This window comes from Aphidius gifuensis, linkage group LG5 (assembly GCF_014905175.1).
Source record: "Aphidius gifuensis isolate YNYX2018 linkage group LG5, ASM1490517v1, whole genome shotgun sequence".
Taxonomy (NCBI): domain Eukaryota; kingdom Metazoa; phylum Arthropoda; class Insecta; order Hymenoptera; family Braconidae; genus Aphidius; species Aphidius gifuensis.
Window position 1 is genome coordinate 18,932,451 of NC_057792.1, and position 23,147 is coordinate 18,955,597.

The 23,147-nt window shown below is 22.2% G+C and overlaps 2 protein-coding genes across 3 annotated transcripts in view; both read left to right on the forward strand.

The window, feature by feature from the left end:
• Positions 1-17,704, forward strand: part of LOC122858249 (neuromodulin) — a 28,410-nt gene extending 10,706 nt beyond the window's left edge. The window contains exons 3-5 of the mRNA XM_044161020.1: positions 2,456-2,752; positions 3,186-3,307; positions 16,831-17,704. Of these exons, the coding sequence (XP_044016955.1) occupies positions 2,456-2,752; positions 3,186-3,307; positions 16,831-16,965 (554 nt within the window). The 3' untranslated portion in view covers positions 16,966-17,704. The remainder of the gene's footprint in view (positions 1-2,455; positions 2,753-3,185; positions 3,308-16,830) is intronic.
• A 3,477-nt stretch (positions 17,705-21,181) lies between these two features.
• Positions 21,182-22,731, forward strand: LOC122858250. 2 transcript variants are annotated; one of them, XM_044161021.1, is made up of 5 exons: positions 21,182-21,496; positions 21,783-21,851; positions 21,916-22,068; positions 22,189-22,339; positions 22,414-22,728. In XM_044161021.1, exons 2-5 carry the CDS (start codon positions 21,783-21,785, stop codon positions 22,551-22,553), a joined length of 513 nt encoding a protein of 170 aa, XP_044016956.1. In that variant the 5' UTR covers positions 21,182-21,496; the 3' UTR covers positions 22,554-22,728. The 2 variants fall into 2 exon arrangements, with proteins under 2 accessions (XP_044016956.1, XP_044016957.1); XM_044161022.1 differs by lacking the exon at positions 21,182-21,496 and adding an exon at positions 21,619-21,655 and having other exon boundaries at positions 22,414-22,731.
• The last annotated feature ends 416 nt before the right edge of the window (positions 22,732-23,147 follow it).

Below are 23,147 nucleotides of genomic sequence, written 5' to 3' on the forward strand. Positions count from 1 at the left end.
TTGTTAAAAAATAAATATGTTGAGATAAATGTATCGTGTAAATTTATGGAAATAAAAAAAATATAATAATGTTATTTTATTCCATTTTTAAAGAGGTATTTAAATTTTATATTTAAAGTGAAGAATATTTAAAATATAATATTGCGTGAGTGATGTTTTTAAAAAATTTTTAACGAGCTTTTCATTAGATTTATTTATTTTTATATAATTTTTTTTCCATGCATATGATTTTTTGGAAATAAAATGCGGTTAAATTTTAATTTTCATTAGTATTTTATATTTAAATTCATAAATATTGGCTGAGAAAAATAATTGATTTTATAATGATTGAAATTTTATTTTTAATAACTTGCATTTTGTTTTTTTTTTCGTTCGATTATTTATTAAACAATTGACATTTTTGCAGTAAATAATTATTGCTTAGATATTGTAAAATGTTTATTCTCAATAAAAGATATTTTTATTTTTTCCAATAATTTATAGATGGTATTTTTTTTATTTGGGCGTCTCGAAGGCGTTTAAAAGCTCCAAGTACTTTGCTCCCTTTTTTTAAAAAAAAATTTTATGTAATTGGCAGACGTGAGACGCTGGAAATGTTCCAAATTAACAAACGATTTGTGTAACTTTTATGTCAAAGTTTTCAGAATTCTATCAAGCAATAATTATCTTTAAAATAAAATATAATTTTTAACAATTTCCACAACGTCATTTGCGCATTTATAAATTAATTGAGCCGAGAGGGGAAAATACGAGGCTATATAGTGTTAGACTTTGAAATTTGTTTTTAATGAAGTTTAATCACTTTCTTCAATCTAACCCCGTGAGGTTAATTTATCTACATTATTTTATTTCAATAATTCAAGAATTAAATAATACAATTTATGTCTAGGAAAAAGTTTTAGCCACATGCATTTATTTTACAATTAAGAAAGCTGATAACATCTTTGGTCTTTGGTTAAGATAAAGTAGGTGAAGGTTTTTGAAAATTAAGGGTTTACTTTTGTGCTAAATAAACCTGACGGCATTTATACGTCTTTGGGATATAAACCCCAGGGTCATTTCGAGATAGGGTTTGTTTTCTGCAGCCCTCTTCAGATAGCCAGAGGACTCTTGAGGCTTGCCTTGACAAAACGGAAAAAAAGAAAAAAAATTAGAACGAGCTTTTTCAGCAAGAATAATAAAAAAAATATATATAGGAAAAAGTGTCATAAGGTTTTCATGATGATGATAATAAAAAATTCTGCAGTAAAAATTCAAATATCCTGTCACAAGAATAATATTATCATAACTGAAGGGAAGAATATATATATTTTTTTTTTCGATTCAATTTTCAATGTGTTACAAAAACTTTAAGGGTTAACGAAAAAAAAAAAAATAATTATCATAAAGGTCTGTGTCTTGGATATTAAAATAGAAAGAATATATCAATGGAAATTTTTTTTTTTTATTAATTTTAAAAAGACCCATCTCTACAAAGATAATTTTTTTTGTTTTGGAAATTTTTTATAAATTATTTTATCAATAATCAAATAAAGCACAGTACTATCAAACTTGGAGCTTTATAATTTCAAAAATAAACATTAAAGGGCCTTAAATTCGTGGAGCTTTTTTTTAAAAAAAAAAAAAGTTTTATTCATGGAATTGTGACTCGAAACAAAAAAAAAACAATCAATTGTTTTGCTATTAATTTTTTTTTATATGTTGAAAACACTTAAAAAGAAATTCAATAGCAGAATGAAATGGAAAATGAGCTTTTCTCGATATTTTTAGTAGCTAAGTACTTCTATTAACTAAATGACAAAATATCTATAGAATTGAGAAAATAAATATCTTTTAAATAGTCAGTTACATTCGAGGAATTTATTGTCTTGAATAAAAATGTAAAAATGTAAAGGTAGTTTCATCAATAGCTAAATAAACACCAAATACAATTGACAAGTATAACATTCGTTCAACCTTTTGACTGACAAATACAAATGATATCAACTCTAAACATTAAAATATACATAGATATACAATTTATTTTTATTTTCCATGAAGACAATTTATTGTTAAAAGTCAGTGGTAAAAGTAGATACAATACCAACCATTCAAGACATCCGAGGACATTTTTCATTGTCTTGAAACTCATGTGTATTTCTTGTGTCACACAATGCCTACTAAACTGGAAATCGATTTGGTCTTTTGATCGTATTTTTTTTTCTCCACATATAAACAAACACCTGCTATATCTATAGAATGATTTTATAGGTGAAAAAGCATTCTATCTTTCCAATAATCATCACGTTTGAATGGCCATACTCTTCGATAAGAAAGTATTTGCCATTAAACGTGACTAAAATTCAAAGAACATTCTTGATAGATGTTTAAGAGTATTTGACCAAAGATAAAACAAATTTATCCTGTCAATTATTTGTTATATTACAACTAATTTTTGAATTTTTTTAAATTGTAGATATACCAAAAAGTGCTGATAGTAACGCTGTTAAAACAGAAAGCAACGAGCTTTCAGAAGAAAAAGAAAATAATAAAATAGAAGAAAAAGAAGAAGAAAATATTACAGAAAAAGAATCTGAAGAACCAAGTGATAAGGAAGTTGAAGCAGCAACTAGAATACAAGCTGTATTTCGTGGTCATCACGCAAGAAAAAGTATGAAAGATACGGGAGCATCTTCAAAAGGGACCAATACAGAGGAGGAACGTGAACCCACTAGGGAAGAATTGCAAGAAGAATTTAGAGCGGACGACGTTGGTAAGAACATTCAATGAATATTAAATATATTTTTTTACTCATTTGTCATTTAAAAAAAAAAAGCTTTTCCCTTTTTTTTTTTAAAATCCAATTTTTTGAATCCAAGTTTGGTTGTGATGATGAACGACCTGACTTGTCTAGAATAATTTATTCTACAGCCGCAATTAAATTCATTTTTTTTTCTTGACAAAAAAAAATTATTTCTTTCATTCCGATTTAGCACTTTTCACTAATTTCATTGTTAAAAAATTCTCATTTATTTTAAATACTTTTTAATAATTGTTATCTTGAATTTTAATTAAAATTTTTTCGACAATTATTATACAGTGATTTTTAAGCGAAATTATTTAATTGACTAATTTTAAAAATTAAAAGCTATAATAATTATTAAATTATATACTTTAATTTATATTTATATTTTTTTCATTTTTAGAACTTTGTAACGCAGCGACTAAGATCCAGGCATCTTTCCGAGGCCATATGTCGAGAAAAGAACAAGGTGGAGCATCGGTAGTAAAAGGTGTTGATGATGCAATTGATACTATCGAGGAAAAGGTAAGCAAAAGAAAAAAAAAAACATAAATAAAATAAACCCAATGAAAAGAAAAAAAATCATCAATCTTTAAAAAAAATTTCATAAAAATTCTTTGAAAAGTGTTTTATAAAAAATTCAGTGAATGTGTTTGATCAAAAATTTTCACTTATCTACACGTATATAATATAAACATGTAGGTATAATAAAATGTAGCTGAGGAAAAGAGGAAAAAAAAAAAAAAAAAAACTACGAAATTTTTGCACAAACTCAATATCCGCACCCCTCGGTTTCCGTGGCATACACAAAGCAAACTTTGGTGGCCTTGTACTTCCATACAAACTGCTCATGATCAGAACGTCATGGTCATAGTATATACACACATTTTCACAGATAGTTTTTAAATATAAAAAATATAACACCTTTACAATTGACTGTCAATACTCTACTTGAAAAAGAAAGAAAAAAAATACGTTTATTATGTGCTAAACACAATTTGCATGAATAAAAGTAAAATGAAAAAAATACTAAATAAAAGAAAATAAAATTACAATGTTTATTGAATATATATTTTATTGTAAATAATATTATTTTTAAGCTAATAATAGGTTACATTTATCTATCAAAATTTGACGTACTTGCGTAAATGTAATTGCTCTAATCCAATTGCTCCGAGACATCTAGAGAGGCTCATTATTTTGTGACAGTTTGCTAATTTTAACATTGTCAATTTTGACATTGATATTTATTTTATTTTTTTTCTTCTTTTTTAATATACTAGTCACTCAATCAATTAGAAAAAAAACATGAACCAGTGTATGTATTTGCAAAGATATTGATGGAAAATTTTTTGTAGTTTTTAAATATTATTTAAATCTGCAAATACATATGCATAAAAATTTAAATTTCAAGCTGTCAGTTATTTTTTTTTTTTTGAAATTTATCCCTCGAGGATAAAAGTGTGCAGTGTTCTGCAAAAATTATATATTCATATAAAATTCGACAGGTGTTTTTTGACACTTAAAAAAAATCGAAAAAATTCAATCACGAGTTAAATCGTGTTTTGAATAATTTAAAATTTGAAAATTGAAATACAAAATTGACAAAACAATAATAAATAAAATGAAAATTTTCTAGTTTTTTAAAAAGACGAAGCGCATCAGAAAATTTGAGGTCACTGAGGGAAGTATAGCTAGTAAAGAAAGAAAAAAAAATTTAATGTTGACACTTGTCGCAATTCGTCGTCAGCGGAAAATATAAATACACCTCGGGGATGACAGGGTGAGGGTTATATATCCACCCAAGTACTCATTCGTATATTTTCCACTTCCTCTACTCGTACTTTACATGATCAAAATTATTATTTTCTATTTTACATGATTCATATATTTTTTTTAATGAACATTTTATTCATAAACGAAAAATAAAAGTCACATGTGTTTGATAAATATATACAACATAATTTAAAGCATGTATATAAAATATAAAAGTTAAAAATAATGCTATCGGTACATTAGTTTGATAAAGTAGTTGTTAAATCTTGGCACAAATATAATTTATTCACTGATATATACAGTAAAATTTTATTGAAGCATATAAAGTACAAAAATAAATGAAATTAAATTAAATGAAAAAAAAAAAATTATATCAGAAGAAATAAAATAATTCCGGATAAGGTGGATTTTTTTTTTCAACCAAAATATATTTGGCAAGAGATAGTATTCAAAGCTGCGGTTATAGGATATTCAAAAGTTTTAGCACTGGTATTTTATCTAGACAGAGTTGGCCCATGTTAAATTAATCGATCATAACTCATCCTTGATCATCATCCTTATGAAATGTCTTGATAATTAAATCGGCTATCCCCTGTCAGATTTCACTTGGATCTTCATGAGGTTAATAAAATTTATTCTCTCATCAAACCCACGAAATTTATTTAATTTTTGTTGAATTTTTATTCATTGATTTGTCATGTAATTGATTTTCGAAATTTAATAAATAAAATAATAATTTTATAATATTTTTAGAAATAATAAAATTATATTGATAATACTTTTTTTTTTGTCGGTAAAAATTCAAATAGATATAGAAATAATGTAGTACATTTAAAATTTATTTTTCATTTTATTTTTCACGCTGAAAAAAATATTAAAATTTCATTTTTTTTCGTATTATAAATTCACTCGATAAGTAAAATACTTTCTCAACTTTTAAACAAGTATTTGTAAAAAAAAATTTGATTTACATTTTTAAGAACTTAAATTGCAAATAGATATCATGAAAATATTCTTGAAACTTGCATATAAATTTATTGGAAATATTTAGCTTCAACATTTTGTATCTCAATCGTAAAAAATAATTAAAAAAAATTTTTTTTGCCAAATATTTTCTGTTTACAGTTTCTGTACATATCAGATAAATAAAAATTATTTTGGCAAGATTTTAAAGCATTTATATATAACGTGTTTTATTTCATTATTGATTTTCTACAAATAAATTTTTTTGGTATACGTTATTACGTTATTTATATAAAAGAAAGTAGAACATTGAAAAATTGTGAAAATATTTTATTCGAAATTTTTTAAAAACACGAAATTGTTTGAACTAATTTTTTTTTTTTTTTTTCCTTTCATAACGGCATTTATTTTTCCATCACAAACACTTTTTTTTTTTTTTTTTTTTCATTAGTTTTCATCTCAAATGTAAAGAAAAAAATTGTGTTCCAAATATAATGACTACAAAGTGCCTGAACACTATCAATCTGTGAGCGTGTCACGTTTTTATATTTTGATTAAACTTAATGTTGGTTTGCGTGTTAAAAAAAAAATATATATGTAGAATAAAGGTTATAATTCAAACTCATTATTTTTTTTATAAATTATTATATCAGTACACGTAAATTCCAACTCACTGTGATTTTATTGTGTACAAAATTACAAAGAAAATAAAAAAAAATTCAACAAATTTTAACTGTAAAATTGGGTATTTTTCATCTGATAAATTTATTATTTTTAAAAGTCGAATTTATTTTTAAATGACAATTTAATATTTAGCACAAATTGTTGATATTTTTATGTAAAAATATTAATTCAAACAAAATATATAAATTTAACATTTAAAAATATTAAAAGCTCGAAATTTTCCTTTTAATTTTTTTAAATTTCGTTTTAACACGTGTACACATAAAAAGTGACATATCAATCCTCAAAAATGCAAAGAAAATTATTTCTAAATTTAGAAATGGTCAAGCAATTAATCGCTTCGAAACAAGATACATAGATACATCAACCAAAAGTCCATTTGGTAACCATGATAAATTGAATTTTAGTAAATTGGAAAATTCAACCAATTACGACAATACCAGAGCTTTTATTTTATCCCCATTCCATTCACTATTGTCACATGAACTAAATACATATACACGACACCAAATAAAAAAAAGAATAAAAAATAAAAAAAATAAAAATGAATGATAAATTTCAGAGTCACGATACTATTGTCAACGACAATTACGTGGCCTTTAGTTTTTCACCTTTATAGCCCTTCATATTTTTCCATCAAAAGGGAGCGAAAAAAAAATAAAAAAATAAAAAAAATATACTCGTCTTACAAGCTTAACTAAATAAAGATAAAAAAGCACTATAGGCTTTGATATCCGGTACGTAAATTCAGGTTGAAACCTTGGACGAACTTGATTAAAGGTCTACAAATATTTATTTATTTTTTCATTCTGACATTCTCCCCTAGTCATTCAACAAAATTTATATACTTTTAATATGTTTTTAGACAAAAGAAAAAATCCATAAATAGATGATATATACTGTATATATATTTCAGTTTATTTATATCGAGGGGTAAACAAATGGAAAAGATAAAATTACAAATGAATTGTTGAAAAATAATGTATTACCTTTTGATATCGACAGTATATTTTTATATTTATAAAATCCAATTATATTTCAATGATAATTGAATTTCACATGCAGGTATTTTAGACAACAATAAAGTTGAAAAAAAATATATTTATATTGTTGGTACTTCAATTGAAGTTGAAGAAGCAAAAAGTCGGATCAACTAAAGATTTTTTATTTTTTGACCTAGTTATTTTCGTCTAGTTGACTATTTTTTTATGTTTAATAAATCATTACGTTTACAGAATAGATTAGAAAAAGAATCACAACAATGATTTTTCATAATTTGTTTTTTGTTTATTTGTTTTTTACTATTGTTGTTTTTTTTCTTTAATTTTTATCTGTGACATTGTAAAGCTACCGGGGATGTTTATTTATTTTTATTTTGTGTTGTAATAATAAAAAGAAATTGCGAATTTGCTGGGACATCCGATCGTTAGAAAAATGTCATATTTCGAGTGTAGAAAAAAGGAGGGAGGGTGTAACAATAGATGTATAATATATGTTACAACAAATGGAGGTCGTGACCCAGTTTAATTTTGTCGCCTGCACTTTTTTTTTTTTTTACGGGTCATTGGCAACAACTGTTTGACCAACATTTTGTTATTCAATTTATCTAAAATGAAATATTAAAATTTATACATCATTTTATTCTCTAAACAGTTGTCGAAATAATAATACAATATAAATTAAATTTATACAGTAAAAAATTTACACAAATTTAAATTAAAAATAATATCTCGCATAAAATTAAACAATAGCTTTATAGAACAATAAAAAAAAAAAAAAAATTCTTTGTTACAAACATCTCGTTGTCATGTCAACTTCAATGCAGCAACTTTTGCCTCGAGAATACTTGACAATAAAGAAAAAAAAATAGTATCAAAGTCAAATGAAAATTACAAGAAATAAAAAATAGAGAAAAAAAGGTTTATATTATTTGAGTGTAATAATTATTTGCATGTTTAAATAAAAAATTACTTTTATAATTTACAAAGAACCACATGAAAAACCACTTAAATTAAAACAGCGTATAATATTTTTCACTTTATCATTACTATTTTAGTTGTAAACTTTAAAACACACATGAAAATTAATGCTTTAAATCTATTTTCTATTTTGTTGGTTGAGAAAAGTAGTTGATAGTTTAATGTATACTCAAATTTAGAAGGTTGTTAGAAGGTTCTAAGCTGTTGTGGTTTTGAACTGACCACTTTAAAATAGCCCCAGGTGCATAGTAACTTGACTTGAAGTTTCTGTGTATATTTGATTCAGTTCTTTTGTCTTGTTCATGCTCAACAATGTACAATACATTTTACAAAAAAAAAAATCTAATTTTGTTTTTTATTATTTACATGTAATTTAGTTGCCGTTGGTTGTTTTATACACTTGTCATACAACTAAAAATAAAACAAATTTTATTTTCAAATTCATGTGAAAAATGAAAAATAAATATTTCATCTTTCTTTATTTATCTCTTTTTTTGAAAATCAATTATAGAAACTGGGTTAAAATTAAATGCTTAAAAAGAAATGAACCAAATGATTTAAAAATATTTTCATCGGGAAAATAAAATCCAAGGAAAAAAATTGTCAATTGAAAAGTTTCACAAAAAAGAAGATGGATTTTTAAAAATTAATAAAAAAGTATTTTTTTTCTCAAAGGTATGAGATAAAAATAAAATAACTGAGTTTGCAATTTTTGATTTCCACATTGCGCACGTTCAATCTCCTTTTTTTTGTAATTTTCTATTTTGTTTTGTTTCATTTCTATTTGCTTTTGTTCTTTGTTTTCGTTTTTTTTTTTCATTTCTCATTTCTAACCCGGAGGGTCTTCATTTATTTCACCAACCAACTGCAATCCGCCCATCTAAAAACCTCCAGGCTACAGATGATACAAGATAACAGAACGGTTCACTTTGCGATGAGACTATTGAGATACAGATATTCGGATATCCGTAAGTCGTCAACGATTTTTTTCGACAACAGAGCCTCTTTTTTACACGATGAAATGACGAAAAAAAATATATATATATCTTTCATAAATATATTTATATAAAAATAAAAAAGCACCCTAAAGATTGACCGAATATTTTTCTTTTTTTTTTTTTTGCTGAAAAAGCTGATATCTATACAATATGTTTGATCATATCGAAAAGACGACATACTTTTTCAAGATATGTCAGCAAAAATAAAAATATCTTTTTATTGTTTGTTATTCAAAACATATTTGAGATTGAATTATTTCTTCTGTATAACTCAAAAATGTTTGTGAGCTTTTTTTTTTATCCATAAAGCTCTTTTATTGTAGTTTTAAATTTTGAATAAATCAAAGAATTGTCTCGAGTAAAATCCAGTAAAATCATAAAACAATTTTGTTTAAAATATTCACTTGAAATTAATTTATAAAATTAAATTGTTAATGTACACGTTAGTTATATTTTTTTAAACAAAATATAAATATTGTTCATCAAAAACAGCCAGTTTGAATTAATTTTGATTATTTATTTCTGCATCTGTGAGCTAATGAGTGAGTTAATTATTTCAACTATCTTTATGAACTCTGTATATTTTTGCACATAGAGTTTGTACTTTGTAGGAGTTTGATATAGACTATTGTGAACTTGTTCAAGATATACTTAAAATATATAAACGATGTGCCTATATATATTTGCAGATTATATACTGTACTTTTTATTTATTCATCCATAAACAAAATAATTAATACAGTATAATTACAGCATATAATTTCAAACTAAAATCACAATATTATAATTGGATAAACTTTAAATAATCTCCCTTTTGTCAAATATCACTTGAATAATATTTTCAGCTTCTTTATGATATATACAAAAGTTTTAATAAAATCTTGAAATACAAAAATTCATTTAATTTCTATTTACTAATTAGTAAACAAAATAAAAATTTTTCTAATAGAAAATAACTGAACAAGAAATTCCATTACTCATTTTTAAAATTTTCTAATTCAATTATTTTTTACTTTGTTTATATTTCATAAATAAATAAAAAAAAAAAAATTGAATATAAATTAAAATGAACACTTTTTAATCAATTCAAAATGTTCTTATCAAACTGCAGAATTTTTATTATTTTTAATTTAAAATAAGCAATCAATTTTCATTATTTTTTGTATTTTAATTTGACTTGCAAATTAAAATACGAAATATTCATAAATAAATACAACCATTATTTAAAAAAGACAAGCTTTCGAGCTTTTTTTTTTTTTTTACTTTACGGATAGAAACTATAACTATTATGATTAAAAAGTTTTTCATCATCATCATCATCAATAATAAGTACCTATTACTTTTCAAAAAGTTAAATAAAAAAAAAAATATATATATATTCACATTTTTATATAAATTTTAAATATTTTACATTTTAGTTTAAAAATTTTTAAGCCTTTTTTTTTCCTAGAAACATTTATTTAACTTAAAGCTCGTAATGCACTATTTATTATTCCATAAAAAGACATTAAAAAAAAGCTCTAATTAAAGTTCAATTTTTTAATTATAAAAAATATTCAAAATTATTATTGAAAAATAATTAAATTATTAATTTTTATTAAAAACTATTATTAAATTATTTATTGTATTCAAGTTTTTTTTTTTTCTATTAATTATTTTTTTAATCTCTATTTAATTGACGTTATTATTTATAATTGTAAAATATTATCAAAGATATTTTCTCCATCATTTATATACAAGGACATTTGTTTAATTAATTTATAATTTCTTAAATTAATGTAGCGGTCATATAGAGGTCTATGTATTGATATATGTGGACACATAAAATATATATAACCCAGTGTTATATGATCGATCATGTGCTACACGAAGAACATAAGCTTACGTATATTGTTTGGTAAGCTTCGTTTAATATTACGGTCTCGTTCATTGTGTCCAGGTATAACACATATCTACTTGATAATCATGTAACTAGTAGAATCTCCCACTCAACCCACACACGGAATTATCATCCTCCAGTTTTCATACGAATGGCTCTCTAAAATAGCCAGGCATTATCGCCATGTTCAAGTATTGCCGTATCAATATCCGATCCGGAAATTCTTCTATTTTTCCGAGTGGAAATTTTCATTTTATACGTCGTTAAATTTTTTTTTATGAATAGTATTATTATACTCGGAATGATTATCATTTAAAAATTATATAGTTTTACATTAAAATATTTTTATTTACGCTATTAAAATTTTTTATTCATTTATTGATTTTTTCTTTCTTTTTTTATATACAATTTATCGTAATGGATTCGGGGGAAATTTAAGCATCATAATTAATTTGCAAGCTAATGAAATTATTAAGTTTATAAAATCTTGTATACATATTGTGTCGAACTTGATGATAATTTTTTTGTTGTTATAAAAAAAAATGTGTGTCTTTAAAAATTTAATGGGCACTTTGAGTATTACTTATGCATTAAATTAAGTACATGGCCTCAAAAAGTAGGTCAATGATTTAGTGACTTACAAGTAACAACGTAATATCTGATAATAAAATTTTATATATTATTATTTTTGTATAGTAAAATATATCCTGGAAAATAAAATAATAATAACATACAATTGTCTAGAATTTGATGTATGATTTTGATAATTGCTCAGATGTTTTTTTTTCTTTTTATAGATAAAATTTAGTTTAATAAATTATTAAAATAATTTACGAAAAATTGTCTCAAAAAATTAATGAAATTTTTAGATTAAATTTGTAAAAAAATTATAAATATTGTATGAAAATTTCATAATAATTGTTGAGCTAATTTAAAAGTTATTTTTTTTTTATTATTTATAAATTTTAGCATGATTGATAAATTGACAATAATTAAAATGAGCCATGTATTTTAAATTTCAAGTCTATTTGAGTACTAAAATTTAATAAGAAAATTAATTTTTAAAAAATTCATATTACAAATATATTAATTAAAAAATAATAATAGTCACTAAATCATTTAGTTAATGAACAATAAAATAATTCAAGACTACACATAAATCATGATGCTTCAAATTGGATGTAAAAATTTTTTTATAATTAATTGGTTTTTATTTTTTACTAATTAATACAACTTACTAATGTAATATATATCCAATTCCTTGTTATCGAAACTCTTCACCGATAAAACGATATTACACTCGGGCATTAATTTTCTCATGTATTTAAGCTTTCAAGGTATAAAAAAAAAGAAAAAAAATCAACGGAAAGAATGTAAAAAAAAAAGGTACTCAGCTAGTTAATGCATACCATCCGATTCTACTTAAACAAACTCGTATATCCACGCCCGAGTACTTCATTGTTATATTTAGTTGTACATTTTTTTTCTTATTTATGAAAAGTTATAAAAGTTACATCATATATTTTTTTTGCATAGCAATGCGTTGACGCATTTTTTATTTTTTCTATATCAGTTAAAACACACTGATACACATGCTCTAGTTACAGCCTAGATAAGCAACTTTAATGTTTATTATTTTTTTCCATTCTTTTATTTTATTTTCGTGAAAAATAAACTAACGATATTGTATGATTTATATAAAGAAATAAAGTATGAAAAAAAAAAAATGATAAAGGTAAATAAAGCTAAAGAAATTGCAATAAATAAAATACAAAAACAGGATCAAAATATCATTGACAGTATAAAGCTAATCTTGTTTAACTTAAACCAATGGATTATAAGATTTATCGACACAAAAGCCACGAAAGAAGCCTTTCAATCATTGCAGTTAGTGTCCATTTTATTTTATTTCATTTATCATTTTTTTGCTGACAGTCAGTGTGTTGATACAGACAAGTGAATATATTAAAATTTTGTCATACACTTAACATTTCACTGTCAGAATAAATATATTTAAAAAAAAATATAATCAGAGTAAATACATATTTTTCATCCACAAAACTTCAAAGAAAATGAATAAATAAAAATAAATGAAAATCGAAAAATAAATAAACAACTTGTTATCAATTTTTCATTTTATTTTTTTTTAGTTTTTTGTTATTTTTATTTAGATTGTTTATGGATTTATTTATGTTTTTTTTTTTGTGGTTTAATATTTTATTGTAGATACATGTTTATATGACAGGAGAAGATTTTATTGGCATTCAATGGATAGACATTTTGTACACATGAGAATAGTAGAACTTGCAGAAAACCCGTCGAGGCAAGCGAAACACACAAAATTTCGAATCGATAGTTGGAAACTGAAGGCTCGTTTTTCCAGCAAAGATGGCGTTTCTATTCGCCAATAGTAAATTATATATATAAAGAAAAAATAATAGTATACAAACTTATTTTCTATATTAACTTACTTAGAGTTTTTTTGATTTTTTTTTTCTTCAGTAAATATTATTTGCTCGTTTGAAAATATGAAAAATAGAAAAAAATAGTTTTTTTAAATTCCGAAAAAAAGCTTCAACTTGAATGAGTATATAAAAAGATCATGAGTTTTAGTAACTTTGTGATTTATTGTATGCAGTTTTGAAAAAAGGCTCAAGGATAAAATATATACGTAAATAAAAAAATAATAAACTAATAAATGCAAAAATAAATAATAAAAAATTGTAGAATATACAAACAGTGACGCATTATTTTTTTCATGGATTTTTAAAAATATTTTCTAAAGCTTGAATTTTAAAGTTTTAAATTTATAGCAATGTTTTATATTAGCTACTGAAAATAATATTTTTGACTGCGCAAGTATCAACTAATGATAAAGTAAAACCAGAACAAAAAAAAGCTTCTTTTGTGTATCGTGAATTTTTTACAGAAACAACAAAAGCCACGAAGGCTTTTATCTTTATAAAAAAATTATAAATGTAATTTAAAAAATATAAATACAGATCAACTCTTAGCAGAAGAATAAATATATTTTATTTTTTATTTATAATTTTTAAATGCCATAAAAACACAGCTAATATATTTTTTTTTTCGAATTAATTTTCATAAATAATTACTACGTCGAAATTCTACAAAAAAAAAAACATTATCAGATCGATAAATTTAATTTTCCATATAAAAATGATCAATAAATAAATCATGTAAATTTAAAGAGCCTCAATTGCCATAATGATTTTCTGAATTTTTCAAGTCAAAATATCCTTTAAACCGTCAATTTTTTTTTAACATCTTCTGACGTTATAACGTTGAAATTAAATTGTCAATTATAAAAAAAATATTGTCTACCGCAAATAACATTATAAAAATAATAAAAAAAGGTAAAAGCCTTTTTTTATTTCGACTTTTTTCATATATTTATATTTTTTTTTTTTTTGATAAATTGTATTTATTCAAACGTAAACGTTTTATTTGATTAAGTGCTGCTCCTGTCAGCAGTAAATATTTGTTTCTTTTTTTTTTATTATTATAATATATGTCGCACATGTCTATTGTTAGTACTGTTACCATGTATAATTTTTTTTTTGTTATACTAGAATTGAACGATTAAAATAGCAAAAAAATTGAGAATGTTTTCCACTTGAGTTGTCATTTACAAGACATTTGTAAATATATTATTTAACCCTTTTTTTATTTGTTTAATTTATAGAATTTCTTCAGAGAAATTAAAATTTATTATACAGAGAAATATAATACTTGATAGAAATAAAATTTATATTTAAATAAATTAATTTATCTAATAGTTAAAAAAACAAATTAAAATTATTTTATGATCATTAAGTTTAAAAATTATTTCATACAGTTTACTTTTGTTAAATAAATTTTTATTTAAATTATAAAAAATAAAAAAGTTTCAATGGCAAAATAAAAAATATTTTAATGGGATTTATCAAAAAAAAATTTTACGTTATTATAAAAATTTATATCCACTTTTGTGGGATTATTAAATTTTAAAAATTAATTTTTATTTGAAAGAAGAATCAAGTCTTTTTGAAAATATATTTTTTTACATATAATAAATATTAAATTTTTATTTGATGCAGTATGTTCGATGTAAGAATAATTACAAATTAATTATTCATTCGATTTAATATTTTATTTGATAAAGATGAATTTTTGTTTAACTGGAAAAACCATTGAATGATTTATTTATTTTAAATATTTATAAATATAAATTGAAGGAAAAAAAAAAGGAAATTGGTTAGCATAGGTGCTTTTTTTTGCGAAATAAATTTATACAAACCTGAGACTTATGAGCAGCTTTAATATATTTAGTTACTTCGAAAAATTACAGTGAAGTTTTTTTCCTGACAAGAATAAGATATCTGCAATTTTGCTTCAACCAGATTGTATACTGTTTCAAATTTATTATTCATTAAAAATGAAGCAAATAGAAGCTAAAAAAATAATCAAATCCTTCACTTTTTATTTATATTCCAATTTATCTCGGAGTCAAACACAAAGACAAATGATATCATGTCAGCTGGTAATTTTTTTTCTTCTTGACCACATTGAATACACTTAATCATGAAAATAAGTAACAGATATATCTATAGATCATGAAAAAACAAAAAAAATTATCATAAAATTGAACACTTCAAGAGAAATAAATCTACTGGAGTGTCAAAAAAAAAAAACAAAAAACTTTTCAAAAGAAAAAAAATCTTTCTAACTAATTTAACGCAAAGAAAATTTTATTATTAATGGTAAATATCTTGAATAAAATATAGCAAAACATATTGAGCTGTGCTTTATGCTTTTGAAAAGTTTTTTTTTCTTTTTTCTATTGACAAGTGACAAGTGTGTACCTACGTTGTGTTTCGATCGAAAGAAAAAATAAAATTCTAGACAAACTGTACATACAATATGTTGTTTGTTAAACTTTATATTTATTTATTTATATTCAATTTTATATTTTTTATTGTAAAAATAAAATAAAAAGTTAGCTAAAGTATCAATGTAAATAAAACAAAAAAATATAGGTCAATTTTTATGAACAATTGTTGAGTCGTTTTCAATTTAGCCTAGATGTTTTTTATTTTTTTAATTTATATTTGTTTGGCTAACCAAAGTGTTTTGGTTTTATCATGAAAATGTGTTATAATTATTGCGAAAAATTTAGAGCAACAATATGCGAGATAGTTAATTGTAAAAAAAAAAATTTATAAACATGAACGTGAGGTATGAAAAATAGCCTTCCTCAGCTAGTTAAAAATTCTATTTACAAAAATGAATTTATTTTTTTACGAATAAATAAGTTGTTTATTATAAAAATAATTATTCAAGTTAAATGAAAGTTAACACAAATGACTAATGATAAATAATATTAATTTATGTTTTAATTAATAATTTTTTTTTCAATTATAAAACAACTTGGATTTTAAATGAAAATTAAATTTTTATTTTTTCTAATATTTGATATAACACTGGCTAATTTAAATTTAAAAAATTATTATTTTTTTTTTTTAAATACTCGAATGAATAATGTATTTATCGAGACAATTTTTTTTATTATTTTAGTATATACAAATAGAATTTTTTATATGAAATGAAATTTAAATAAAATAAATTCTTTTTTCTTTGTGGATTGATTTTTTTTTTTTTTCAATTTTATTCTACCAATAGTATATAATAAATAAATAAAATAAATATATTTTTTTTTTGTATAATGTTTTCTGAAAATATGATTATTTTTATTTATTTTTTTAATAGGTTGATGATGCAGTCAATGAGCTAGAAGGAATTGATCTGACTGATCCAGATTTGCACAAAGCCGCAACAAAAATTCAGGCCAGTTTCCGGGGTCACAAAGTACGCCAAGAAGTTGTTCCTGAGGTCAAAAAGTAAAAACTTTAAAAATACAAAGTAGATAAAATAAAGAAAAAAAAAAAAAGATGTGAGAAAAAGTAGTTATTCTACTCAACAGCACTATAGACACGAAGGGACTTGAATATTTTTTTCATCAATCTATCTTATTATTTTTTTTATTTTTCAAATTCAATATTTGAGTTATTCGCTCAAGCAAATTGTATTTTTGAAATTAATTTTCATTAAATGCACATTAATATAAATTTGATTTATTATTATGTTTATGGAGAATAATTTTTGTCTGAAAAAAAAAATGAAACAAACTAATTTATCACTCGTGATATTTAATTGAATTTTTATTAGTTAAGAACACCGAAAATTAACAACTGTTTTACGTTAAAAAATAATTAAAGCCTGAAAATAAAAATATAAAAATAAAAAAAGGAATTGTTTTTTTTTGTTTGGTATATTTGAAGTTGACCAACAAATATTTCAACTTGAAAATATATTAATATCGAGCATAAAACGTTTAAATTTTAAATGCCTATACTTTTTAAAAATTCACTTTTACATAAAATACACAAATAAATTGTGAATTTAAACAAAAAAAAATAAAAACAAAAATTCTTTTTAGTACACGGTTAGAGGTACACACTGTAAGGATCAACATCAATTAGATAAAATTATAATGCGGGTATTGAAAAGCTCTTAGAATATTGTGAAACAAAAAAAGCAAAAAAAAAAAAAAAATTAATTTTTTCGGTAAATAATTGAAGGAGTAAAACTGAAAAATTAATAAATTTAAATAATATACGTATTTATAAATTAACGAAAGTTTATGCAACGTATGGTCCACACATTGCGATCTCTTTATTATTAATTTTTTATTTGTTTAATTTTTTAAATTTCAATTATCCAAAAAAAAAAATAATTGTCAATGAAATATTTCAGCAATTTTACAATTTCGAATTTCACTTTTTTCTTATATATGTATGTTAAATAAAAAATCAGAAATAAAATTAACAAGTACAGATTAACAGGTACTACAAATTACAAAAAATAATAATTAACTTTTAAAAAAAAATTACAAAAAATAATAATTATATTAATAAAATAAAGAACAGCATTTGATCAAATGAAAATTTGTTTTTTGATTTTTTAAATTTAATTTTACTACTGTAAATCTTTCAGGTAATAATTTTTTTTTTTTTAGATAAATATTGATTATTTATTCAGTAAAACAAATATTAAAATAAAATTTATTGATTAGCAATTTGAAAATAGTTGTATAATAAACTTTACATATAGAAAAATTTATTATTTATTTTTTTTTTTTCTAAAATAAAATACAATGTTAATTTAATTTAATTCATTTGTTTTATGTCGTTTTATTTTTAACTTTAATAATATATTTTAATAAATTAAGCACAACAAGTTAATTAGCAAAAATAAAAACAAAATAATTAATTAATTCTAAATATGTTTCGACAAAATTCATTAGTGATTAATTATCATAAATGTTTTATTAAATTGTTTTTGTTTTTCATTTAAAAAAAAAGTCAATAATGCTTGAAATACTAGTCTATAACTAGACAACAGTTTTTTTAGCAGGCCTAAAAACTTTTTTTGTTATTCAATGTAAACAATTGCTTCAATCACTGGTTGCTACGTCGTCAAAAAAAAAAAAAATTAAATTGATAAAATACACAAAATAAAATTCAACAAATAAAAATACAAAATTGAAATAAAAAAATTAAATAAATAAATAATTAATTTGTTTAAAAATTTCGATCATAAAAGCACCTCGTCTGTAGATAAGCATTATTATTATCAAAAATTTCAATTAAAAAAAAAATTACTATTATATAAGTTTAAAAAAAAAATACGTTAAAAAGTCAATTGATTCATGCTCGATTTAAATTCACATAGATTCAAAAATGAAGAAAAAAAAAAAAAATATGCTCATAGATATAAAATTAACAAAAGAATTTAAAAAAAAATTAATTAACAATACTGTACTGTCGTAGAAAATGCATTTAATCTAAAAATGTAATTGATTATTAATTTTTTATTTAAATTTCAAATTTTTATTAAACTTGTAAACAAAATATATAAAAAATGAAAATAAATTTTCATTTGACGTGATAAGTATGTATTGATTATTTAACCGAGGTCATGTTTTAAAATAATGAATAATAAATTATAAAAAAAAAAAATAAACAAAATTAGAATACAAAATAAAAAAAATGATACAATCTTGAGTATACAGGTCATACAAGGACAGTAAATAGTTTAAAGTCCATGAATTATTTATAATTTTATTTTTTCTTATCTCAATTATATGTAGACCCACGTTGCTTGCCACAATATAAAAAAAAAAAAAAACATTGTGTATAGATTATTGTGAATGAAAGCATTTCCTACATCTATAAAAATTAAACAAGTTATTTATGAACACTGTGCTAAAGCTGAAATTACTTTACTTGTAAGATTACCAAAATAAATAATATTAATAAATAATAAAATAAAGAAGATGAATATGAAAAAAAAATTGTAATCTAAAAAAAGAAAAATTTAAAAAAAAAGATGTATCTAATCTGTTGGTTTAAAATAAATATCCACTAAACGTATTTTCAATTTTTTGTTTATTGATGTTTCTAATTTTTTTTTTTTAAATTCTATGTAAACATGAAAATATCATTTAAATAATTTGTTGGATCAAAGACTGCAGATGTCATCAGGATATTTCTCACGAGCAATTGATGAAAATTGTCCCTGGTGTTTTAATTGTTAATAAAAATAATTTTAGTGGATTAAATTAGTCGTTTTGGTCAATTAGCTATGAAGATCTACATGATATTTTTATTCAGTTTCACACCAGAAGTTCATTCAGTCGTTTTGCATAATTGCATTACTTTATATTAATTGTAAAATTTTATTTTTTATTGTAAAGCTTGTTTTGTTTTTAGTCTTCATATAATTTTGTTAATGTAAATTAAATTTTTACTTTTTGTTTTAAACTAGCGTCAAGTAACTCGTTTAAAATTTTGATCATATTTTTCTAAAAAATAATAAAGCTAATCAACGTAAGTAATTTAATCAATACAATAAAATTATAACTATTTTCTATATTTTTTTATATTTATTTTCTATTATTAAATTTTTACCTTGTTGCTTTTTTTTCCAAGATGGCATTTAATATCTGTTGGTGTTACGATCTACGACGTGGATCAATAATTCTAACTATAATACGAATAGTAAGTACTCCTTGAAATAAATTAATAATTAACAATTTACTAATAAAATTAATTTATCCAAATTTAGATTCAAATTATTTTATCACCAATCATATCAATAATGATGTGTGAATACATAAGAAGAGGAGAAGTAATGATAAGATTACCGATGGAATGAAATTGACAATAATTTGTTCTTGCATTATTTGTGGAATAGCTTTGTACGAATCAATTAAGGTAAAATAAAAAAAAAAAAATATTATTAATATTTGCTTTTATTTATTGTTTGTTTAAAAATATATCTTGGACAATAAATATTAATTGAAATACATTTTAAATTGGAAATCATAAAGATTTTAAATTTTTTTCTATCAGAGAAAATCATCGTGGTTGTTGATGTATTTAATTTTTGCTGGAATTGGTTTGGGTGCTATGTTATGGGTACCACTTGCTATAAATATTGGATACATAAATTCTGATCGAGTCTCACAAGATACCATGTTGTTATATTGGGCCATTGATTACGGTATTTATATAAATAACAATATTAAATTTGTATTTTAATTTATTTTTAATAAAGTTTTTTTATCTTTCAGTATTTTTTTTGTTCACTTATTTTGTGATATACAAATATTACAAGCAATTAAAAAGAAATTTAAATGTTGAAAATAATGAGAGGATTGTTACACCACCTTCATATAAACAGCCAAAAATAATAGCTCAATATTAAATACAAATTAATTTTAATATACTCAATTATATTTTGCACTTATGAATTTAAATAATTATTAAATTTTATTATTTTTATTATAGACAATTGGCCCAAAAGGAATTAACAATCTTGTAATCGAATCTTGCTGGAAGCTAATTTTTAATTTCATTTAAAAACTCATAAATATTTTGTAAAAAAAAATTGAAGAAAAATGTAGCCTTGTTAATTATTTTAATTAAAATTTTAATTTAAAATTAATTTTTTATTACTTTATTAGATGGTAATTTTACATTTATATATTTAAAAATATCAGCAGATGTCACTAGCTTACGGTCAAAAATTTCGAAACTATTCGAAACATCCTCGTTTCGTTCGTTCCAGTTCGTATTCATAGACAAATAATAATAAAAATAGAAGTTTTTGTGAGAATAATAGGGGAATTATATAGGAATGCATATATGAGTTCCACAATCCACATGTGTATAAAAGTTATATACTATGACCGTGGATTTATAACATTTATATTTCGTTTCAGTTTGATGGCATCAAATTGATGCCAGTTGCTTGTTTGGCATATCACAATTAAGTTGCGTCACGCATTTTTAACATACAAAAATCCAAAGTAAAGTTTATAATTATCTTTAAATTAATAAAATTATATTATATTATTATTTTATAATTATTTAATTCAAATTAAATAATTTTATTTTTATTTTTTTCTTTGATATTCGAAATAATTTGATAGAAAAAATTTCGATACAATATTCAATAAAAATCCAACGTTAGTAATAAAATAAAAATTATAATTACTTAAATTTACAATTAATTATAAATAATAATTATTAAAAAATAAAATATTGAAAAAAAAAATTACTACAAATGGTTTAATTAATTTTTTTAATTTTTAGATGATGTCTAAGATTTGTTGTGGTTATGATCTTCGTATTGGATCAATAATTGTTTTAATTTTCAATCTGGTAAGCGTTGATTAATAAAAATTAATAGTGAATAAAAAATTAATAAAAATTAATTAATATTTAGTTTGAAAGTTTTCTATCACCACTGATATCACCAATTGAAGACTATGGAATTTTAAACGATGACGAGATGCCAAGAGACACTGTTTCTGAAACAAGAATTACATTAATTTTGACTTGCATTATTATTGGAACAGCAATGTATGGAATAATTGAAGCAAGTAGTTTTTTTTTATTGAACTAAATGATGAACAAATTGAACTGTTTTATTGCTGATTAATAAATTTAATTTGATTAATAAATAAATTATATTTATTATATTTTTTTTTTATTTTAGAAAAGAGCATCTTGGTTGATTTTGTACTTAGCTCTAGGTGCAATTGGTATCGTTTATGAATTTTTTACACCGTATGTCATCATAACAGATGAAAAAAAAACAGATGATGTTTCAAAGGAAATCAAGATGATTTATTTCATCGTTAGCTATGGTATGTTTCAATAATAATTGAATTAAATAGAATTTTTATATGAAAAACTAATAATTGTTTATTATTTTTTACAGCAATTTCTGTTTATGGCTATATTGTAATATTTATGTATTATAAACATTTGAAAAAAAATGATAGCTCTCAACAAAATGGAAGAATTATTGCACTGCCAGCAGCATCAGCACCATATGATCATCAAAAAATAATGGTTTAATTTTACAATTTTATTATCAAAAAATCTTTATTTTAAAAGGTTTATAATCTTTTTATTTTTAGTTCAGTTTATAGTTTGTATGTAGCTTAGTTTTTACATATTTCAATGACAAAAATTTACAGTATACACGAAAATATTCTAATTAAAAAAAAAAGTTTATTTTTATATTAATTTTTCAATACTTTTTTCAAACAAACAGCCACCAAATTATAAAAATAAAAATTAATTTTAGCTTTCATTAAATTTTTGGGTACTTAATTTTTGTATTTATTTTCACATCAGTTAATTGTAATAATTAAATTTATTATTAACAAACAATTTAATATTCTAAAAAATACTGTAAAAATTAAAATAAATATATCAATTTATATTTTTTAATAGAAATAAAATTTACATGTTTACAAAAAGTTTATACCAATGCTATTTTAAAGTATAAACAAAATTTTCTTATCACTTTTCGATTACGTGTCTAAAATACAATACACTTGATAAGGCTATTTTTAATCTATAAATTTTTTTATTTTTAATAATACAATAACTTCATGACTCATAAAATAATAAAAACAATAAATTAAAATATAAACAACGAGTGCA